This window comes from Tamandua tetradactyla, chromosome 11, assembly GCF_023851605.1.
Source record: "Tamandua tetradactyla isolate mTamTet1 chromosome 11, mTamTet1.pri, whole genome shotgun sequence".
NCBI classification, from domain to species: Eukaryota; Metazoa; Chordata; class Mammalia; order Pilosa; family Myrmecophagidae; genus Tamandua; species Tamandua tetradactyla.
Window position 1 is genome coordinate 62,805,863 of NC_135337.1, and position 8,389 is coordinate 62,814,251.

At 61.3% G+C, this 8,389-nt stretch overlaps 1 protein-coding gene across 1 annotated transcript; it reads right to left on the reverse strand.

Annotated features, from left to right (window-relative positions):
• Positions 1–844: 844 nt before the first annotated feature.
• Positions 845–2,282, reverse strand: FOXD3 (forkhead box D3). The gene has a single exon (XM_077119508.1). The coding sequence runs from the start codon at positions 2,270–2,272 to the stop codon at positions 845–847; it is 1,428 nt and encodes a 475-aa protein (XP_076975623.1). The 5' UTR covers positions 2,273–2,282.
• Positions 2,283–8,389: the final 6,107 nt, after the last annotated feature.

Consider the following 8,389-nt stretch of genomic DNA (forward strand, 5'->3'; position numbering starts at 1 on the left):
TTGTCCATCTCCCCATATTATGTAAAAGCTAAAAAAAAGCATTAATTAGATTTAAATTGGAAGATTCTCCAATTAAATTTTCTTATATTAAAATTGTGAAATTAGCAAAGTTCGAAAAGGTCAGCATTTGAAACTCCCTTTCTGGGAAAGATAAAATGCAAATGCTATTTTAAAATCTTGTCATTCACCTCAGACGCCTAAATAAAACACTAGGCTGAGCATTTTTAAAAATTTATTTACAAAGTTGTGTACAACACGATGGAATAACATTTAGAATACCATATATATCCATTCATATATAAACAGACTTCTATAATAGAATGACACCTTTTTCGCCTTTTTGAAAATTTTTATATTTAAAATCTCCCAACGTCTCTATACATTTTTTTTCTCAGATAAAACTGCGGAGAGTGAACCTTCAAAAAAATGAAAGTTCAGAGCCCTAAATCTACTGAATTCGTTTTTTTTCTTAAAAAAATAAAAACCCCAAAGGAAAGTCAATAATTTTTATACAAATATGTACAAAGGATTTTCCTCCCACCCCCACTGTACTGAGTGCAGGCGCCGTCGGGGTGCATTTTTTGGAAAATTCGGCTTTCAGTTTTACCTGTACGGAAAGCTATTCCTGATGTGCGCGCGGCGAGAGTTTGCTCGGTAAGCCTAGGTGTGCGCAGGGGGCTGGAGGCCGCCGAAGGTCGGTGTAGTGGGGTCAGGAGGGAAGACATGAGGGGTAAGAGTCCGGGATTGGGCAGGGGACCGGGAGCGGGGCGGGGCACGCAGCCTGGAAATGCAGCCGCCGCCCTGGGCCGCCACCGGGCCCCGCGTCCCGGCCACCTGCGCATCCCTATTGCGCGGGCCACTTGGCTTGCGCCGCGGCGGCGGCGGCGGCGGCGGCCGAGGCTGCGGGCTGCAGGAACTGTCCGGAGAGCGGCACGCTCAGGATGGGCGCGATGGTGGCCGTGGTCCGGCTCAGCGACAGCGGCTGGTGCGTGGCCATGAGCGCCGCGGACTGCACGGTCCCCGGCTGCCGCAGGAAGGACTGCGCCGTGCCGCCACCCCCGGTACCCCCCGATCCCCCCGCGCCCGCCGCGGATCCTCCCGGCGCCGCGGGGCCCCCACCGATGATGTTCTCGATGCTAAACGACGGCCGCGCGCTGGGCTCCGACTTGATGAGCGACGCCGTGGCGCCCGCGGCGCCCGCCGTGCCTGCGGCCGCCGCCGCGGCACCCAGGCTGTTGAGCTGCAACTGCAAGCCGGGGCCGAGCTGAGAACCGAAGGCCTTGCGGCCCAGCTCTCCGGAGGGCAACAGCGGCACGGCGGGCGGCAGGACCGGGGCCACCGGCGGCAACGCGTACGGGTACTGGAGTGCTGCGGCCGCCGCCGCCGCCGCCGCGGCCGCGGGGTGCGAGTAGGCGCCGGCCGCGGCCGCGGGGTGCAGGCCGTAGGGGCGACCGTAAGGTCCCGCGGCGCCGGCCGCCGCCGCCAGGCTGTAGGCGCCGAAGCTCTGCATCATGAGCGCCGTCTGCTCGCGCAGGTGCTCCTGCTGGTGGCGCTTGAAGCGTTTCCGGCGCCGCAGGAAGCTGCCGTTGTCGAACATGTCTTCGGACTGCGGGTCCAGGGTCCAGTAGTTGCCCTTGCCCGGGTTGCCCGGCTCGCGGGGGATCTTGACGAAGCAGTCGTTGAGCGAGAGGTTGTGGCGGATGCTGTTCTGCCAGGCGGGGAACTTCTCCCGGTAGTAGGGGAAGCGGTTGCTGATGAACTCGCAGATGCCGCTCAGGGTCAGCTTCTTCTGCGGGCTCTGCAGGATGGCCATGGTGATGAGCGCGATGTACGAGTAGGGAGGCTTCACCAGGCTGTTCTTGGGCTTACTCGGGGCCAGGCCGCCCGCCGCCCCGCCGCCAGGGCCCGGCCCGCCGCCGCTAGCGCCGCCACCGCCCTCCTCGCCGCCCCCGCCGCCCTTGCAGCCCTCCGCCTCCGACGCCCCCGCCTCGCCGCCCGGACCGGCCCCGGCTCCCGCCGGCTCCTTGGGCAGCGCCGGGGGCTGCTGGTGTGGCGGCTGAAGCTGGCCGTGGTGGGGGGCCGCCGGCGGCACCTCGTCCGCCTCGTCCAGGCGCAGCTCCGGCGGCCCCGCGGGGCTTTCGCAGCCCGCGTCACTGTCCTTCTCCTCCAGCCCGTCGTCACCCTCGCCCACCACATCGATGTCCACGTCCTCGGCCGTCAAAACCGTCTGGCCGGACATGTCGCTGGCGCTGCCGCTGCCGGAGAGGGTCATTCCTCCTCGGGGTTGGTGGCGGCGGGCGATAAGGGGCGTCGGGAGCTGCCGCCGCGCGCAAGAGAAGGGGCTTCGGACGCCCCCGAAAGATGAGGGGTTGGGGGAGGGGAGGGGGCGCGGGTGGCTCCGGGCCCGCCCGGCTCAGCTCACTTTCGGCGGCCCGGCATCCCGCGGCTCGGGCGCTGCCGTCCGTCCCCCCGCCGTCGCGCTCCGCAAACTTCGGCCGGCCCCGGCGCTCGGTCCTAGGCGCCCGCCGCCGCTCCGGGCCCCGGCGGCTTCTCCGCGCCGCGCTCCCGCACTTCGCCCGCCTTCCTCCGGCCTGTGGCCCGGGCGTGGGGCGCAGGGACGGTCCAGGCGGGCGCGGGACGCCGGGCGACAGGCAGCTCGGGAGGGCGCGGGCTGGGGCAGCCGAAAGGGGGGCGTCAGGGCCGCCGAAGCCCCCGTAGTCGAAAGTCCCGTTTGAAGGACTGGCCTGATAGATTACTTTCTACTTAAAGATCCAGCGGGAGGCGGGGCCACGTGACCGCGCGTGACGTCAGGGCCGCGGCACAGCCGGCCAAACTCAAGTTGGTTCAGGGAATTGTCAACAAAGGGACGAGGGACGCACAACTCGGCTCCGCGGCGCGCACCGGCATCTCGCGGGCCCCGAGGGTGCCCCGGCTCGCCCGGGATCTCCCGCCCAGACCGGAGCCCCGGAACGGGGGTCGAGGAAGCGTGTGGGTGTGAGTGTGAGTGGGTGGGCGTGAGCGAGGGAGGGCGTGGGCCTGGGAGCGGCCGTTGGACTGTGCGGCGCAGTCCCCTGCCCTCCCCGCCCACTCTCCTTTCCCTCTTCTCCCCCCCTTTGCCAACACCCCTTTGCCAGGGAATAGACAACGTGGAATAAGATTCCGATCCCATTTTTTTTTTCCAAAAAAGAAAAACTCAATGGCCCCCCGTGTTGTTTCTTGGTTTTGTTTGATTGCTTTTTGCTTGGAAGAGTGAGATCCGCGCAGCCGGCCCAGTGTTGTTAATTAGACTTCAGCCCCTACTCCAGTCTTAGTGCCCCTGCGGCGGGGACACCTGCCGAGGGGACGCGCACCCCCTCCCCCCAACTCTAACTACCCGGGCGGGTCCTGCCATCGCTTCCCGCCCCCGACCCCCGGTGCGGGCGTGTTTTTATTTTATTTTTTTTCTTGTGGTCGCAACAGCATCAGCTGGGGTTCCCGACGGCCAGAAAATGGCTATCGATTAATCTATTAGAATAGTTGCCGAGAGAAATAAGAACGACGTAAAATAACAGAAACTATAAATAAAGAAGCCGTAAAGAACCCTCTCGGAGTAGTTAAATGACTTAGCATATGAAAAAGTCGGAAATGAGGCGCCGGGAAAGGAGCGGAGATGGGCCGCGGCCAGGGTAAGTCGGGGCGGCGGGGAGGAGGCCTGGGGCCTGCAGCTTGGACGCCGCGCCCGGGCCGGGACCGCCGAGGGACAATACTGGGAGCGGCCGGGGGCTTCCGGGGCGGCGGGGCCGGGCCTCTGGGGCGCGGGGTGGATTCGGGCCTGCCCGTGGGCTCGGCTTCCCGCGGCTGCTGAAGTGGATTCTCTCCTCTTGAGGCGAAAACAAACCTTCCAAGATGTAAGTTCCGTGGAAGCCGGCGGCGAAGCGCGCGGAGGAGGAACTGTGGCCGAACCAGCGCACGCGGGAAAGTCCTCGGTGAGGAAAGTCAGTGAGGGTAGGAGAGTCTGGGGCATGTATTTGGGGCCTGGGGGAGACTGCAAGCCCACCGCGAGCGCGTGGCGTTGGCGGGGCGTGGGGGTCCTCCAAAGGGAAGGGTGCCCCTGCCCCCCTGAGCTGAGCCTTCCCTTCCCGCCTGCATGTCGGCGGCCTGGTTGCGAGCGGCTAACTCCTACCAGGTTCCCTGAACCCAGGCCCGGTCCGCTGAGACCCGCGAGGGGAAGGAGCGCTAGGGGAGGAGGTCAAAAAGGAAATAATTACTCAAACAGTTACAGAAGACACCGGAAAAGTTCATTTAATTTTAGGTGGACGGTGGTGCTTCTGGGTCTGTGTCTCCCTCTCCTACTCTGCCCCGGCCTAGACGCCCCACCCCATGCCCCCGAAAAATCCGTAAACTTCTTGCTTCATTCCACGCGATCAGACACACGGATTGGCTTTACTCGTCAGGAGGCAGTTGCCCCGGGATATAAACACTAGTTCATTTGATCCCGACTCCGCAGGGCGTTCCTGTTGGGTTGGAGGCAATAACTCCCGCGAACCTCCCCTGATTTTTCTGTATCTCAATGACCCCCGGTTGCGCCTGACCCTAACACGCGTCTGTGCGTTGACTTCCTCAGCTGCACCATCCCGTGGCCCGCAGGCTCGGAACCGTTTCCACGCCGTCTAGACCGCCCACGGCCACCCCGACCCCGGCCTGAGGCGAGTTGGTTGCCCGCGGCTCCCGGCTGGAGAGATCACGGCTGCAATGCCCGAGCCACCCAACAGCGACACAACGGAGGTCGGCAGGACAAGAAAAAAGAACCCGAAATGTACAAATGCAGAAACACCTTTGCTCGCCTTGGGCTGCCCAGTGCCAGAGGCAGGCGCGGGCCGCGGTGCGGGCCCCACCGCCGTGTGGCCTGTGGGGCGGGCGGAGGACGCGCTTGTGTGAGCGCGCCGGGGGCTGTGGCTCCAGGGGCAGCGGCTCCACGGGCTGCCCTCGCGAATCTTCTGGAAATAACCCACAGTGAACCTAATTTCGATTCCGCCGCCCGCCGGTGCTGGCTCCCCGCACTCTCTCCGCCAAGGCCTGGCTGATATGTCCGTTTCCCTGTGTTTTCTTGGATCCCCTGGGGAAGGGGGAGAGAGGAGGGGATGAACAACTCCCAGCCGGCGGTTCCATTTGTTGCGCTTTTATCCTTCGACACAATAAAAGTCAAATTAATTGATTCATACCATTAATTACGGCGCGGAGCGTGAAAAGCAACGCTTCCCCTCGGTTAGCGATCTATTGTGCTAATCTCTTGTTCAATCAGTGTTACCATCTGATGCCGCGGTCGGCCCGTCCAGAAACTTTTCAACTTGATTAGCTAAATGCTGAGAAGCGCAGGACCTGCCGGCGGCGGCGGCTCCGACGCCCCGCGCGGGCGCCCGTCCAACCGCTTCCCATCGATTCGCAGCCCGGGCCGGGGTCTTCCGCGACCACGCACGGCTTCCGGGAGGACCGCGGCGTCTGCGTAACCTCCCGGGGCCGGAGAGAGGCGAAGCCACGGCCCGGGTGGGAGGCGGGGAGGATCCCGCTGCCTTCTAAGCGGCCGAGGGGCGGAAGCCCGACGCGGCGCAGGAATCTGTCCCCGGCCCGCGGGATTCCGGGCTACGTAAATTCTGTATGCCGCGGGATCGCAGTTTGCAGCTAAAAGCCCACAGTCGTCGGTTACCACCAAACTTTAGGACAGAGAAAGATGGAAAGAGCCTGACAGATAAAGAGAAAAATGACACCTTAGTAGGGTAAAGAAAAAAATCTGATAGAAGGAACGGAAATATTGGGGGGAGATTTATAAACATTGGGGGACGAAGAGGGTTATTGGGAAAGAAATACCGACTTATTCACACGCGCGCGCGCACACACAAATACTATGAGTAAGTGAAGACTCAGGAGGGATTTAAAGAAGATGACAGCCGGTTGTTTCACCTGCTCAGATGTTTGAAACATTTTGGTCAAAGGAGAGTGGAATGTAGCTTCCTTTGACCCTCCCAGGGCTGACAGGGGCCGTGGGACCTGAGCAGAGAAGCCGCCGGGACGCGCGGGCCGTCGGGGGGGTGGGCGGCGAGGATCCAGCCTCGGGAGGCAAGGATAGTGGAGTCGGAATCGATAGGAAGAAGATTGAGACGTCTCTGGGGGGAGGGGAGATTTAGTTGTGCGTCCCGACGGGTGCATGGGGGGTGGGGAGAGGTAAATGGAAGCATTTATGACGGAGATGTCATTAATTACAGCTCAAGTTGGGGTTCATAAGTGGTCAGCGCGGGCGGCGGGGCACGAAATGGCCCCCCGACCCCTTACTAGGCACGAACGACCCCAGGTACCCTCTTCCTTGGTCGTTCAGGCCAGGACTCTGCCTAAGGCTTGGATGAATCGTTGGCCCGCTCTGGGACGGAAGGACCATGCGCGCGGTACTTGCACTTTTCTTGCCATCCGGGGAGATGGAGCGGGTCTGTGCGAGGTGAGGAGTGCGTCCGGTGCGGAGAGTAACCGCCCTCCCCCTGCTGCAAAGGAAACACAACGTGGGTGGAGCCCATTTGAAATATACCCCCTTTCCCTTTATTTTCGAAGAACCGAAGTTTGCAACTTGACTAGCTGCATAGATTTGTTAAACTACTAGCCACTTTGCCGAGGTGGCCGCCACCGAGGGAGGTGGGAAGGTCGGAGGTGATTCCGGGGCTCCCAATCCACGATGAATATTTCCATTTCCCCTGAGTGGGATTTTCAACTCACAACCCCCACCTCCTCTGCTTCTACACCTTTCCCGATCTCTTCGGGATGAAAAAAAAGGGAGGCCAATTTAATGTTCTTGTTTGTGAATTTTCATCCCAAAACTTCAGTTATTTTCAAGGTGTCCATCATGAAGGGCCCAAGCCCAGGAGTCCCTCTCAATGGCTAGGGACCGAAGATAAAGGAGGAGAGAGGGAGAGAGAGGATGGTTTCGAATTTATTTATATTGGAAATGTATAAACATCCATTCTGTAAAAGGCAACACGTTTAATTAACGATGAGAGAGCAGTTAGGGGCAGAAAGCTAGTAAAATTGTGTGATAAATTTATGGCATTGTTAGCGTGGTTTTAATTATGGCTATTATGTTAATTATTTCACATTAGCATGGAGTTATCAGCAGCATGTCAGATTTAATCAAAACGAGCCTTTCTCTCGAAAATTGTTCTTTTCATCTGCGAGGAGAAAGGTCCTGGGTAGAATCGGGGCTTAAAAATGACTTGGCACTGAAAGCCAAGTCTTTCCGACACGGCCTGGTGCGATGCGGCGGGCCCGGCTGTCTGCTGGGTCCCTCCAGGCTACCGGCAGCTCGCGGAGGAGCCGAGGGCTGCGTTTTTCGGAATTCACCATCTTCACCCCCTTCGGAGCCGACACTTCATCACGCCGGATCATTCTGTCAAACAATATGCTGCTGCTCATTTTTATCTGTCCCGCTTTACAAAACCCCCATTCAGCCCGCGGAGGAGCAACAAAGGCCTCCCCGGCGCGCAAGGCAGAAACGCCAGGGGCCGAGGAAAGCAGGCGGCGGGCGCGCGCCCCTCGCAGCCCGGGGAAACGTGGCCCGCGGGGGCCCGCGCCCAGGTGGCCGCTCCTTGGGTGCGGACCGGGCAGGACACGCCTCTCCCAGTCCGAAGCACGGCGGCAACGCCTTCCCTTCCCCGCCAGCGACTTTTGCCCACCCAAGCCACTTCGATTTCTTAATCGCCGCCGATCGATTGATTGGGAACAAATAAATCGCTCTTTTTGGAAACGTTTCAATCGTCTGCCTGACGGTCGGGGCGCTGGGCGGCGTCCCAGGCGCGCGCGGGAAGGGGCTTGTGGGAAGACACCGAGCGCGGAGGCCGAGCCCACCCGCGCCGGGAGCCTCTCGCGAGCGCGCGCGGAGCCGCCCACCGCAGCTCCCGCCGCACTGCTCTCCGCGGGGGCGCCCGGGCCTCCCACGCGCGGCTCCCTCTGGCGGCGGGGCGCGGGGCAGCGCGGGGGCCGGCCCGTCCGCGGGCGCTGGTCCCTCCAGGCAAGTTGGCCACGGGCTCTGCTTCCTTCATGAAGGGCTCTCCTCCAGCCGCCAAGAGACCCTGAGTCCGCCCGCCCACCCCCCACCCCCACTGGGGCCCGCGCGGGTCGAAACTTCCAGGTCTGGGCATCTCGGGCCCACTTGGGCCGCCGCCTCAGCCCCTCAACTTCTCCGCCGGGCGCAGCCTCCCTGCCCGGGCCCGCCCGGCCCCTGCCCTTGCGGGACGGGCCAGTGCGCCCGCCAGCTGTTGCCTTATTTTTAGCGCTCTTCCATTCGCGCGGTTATATTTAACTCCATCCACTGCTCCGAGGAGGTCGCTCGGACCTCGAATTCTCCACATCGCAGTTTGGGCCCGCCTTGTCT

Coding starts and splice junctions, on each gene's coding strand:
- FOXD3 (XM_077119508.1), bottom strand. CDS start 2,272: ATGACCCTCTCCGGCAGCGGCAGCGCCAGCGACATGTCCGGCCAGACG.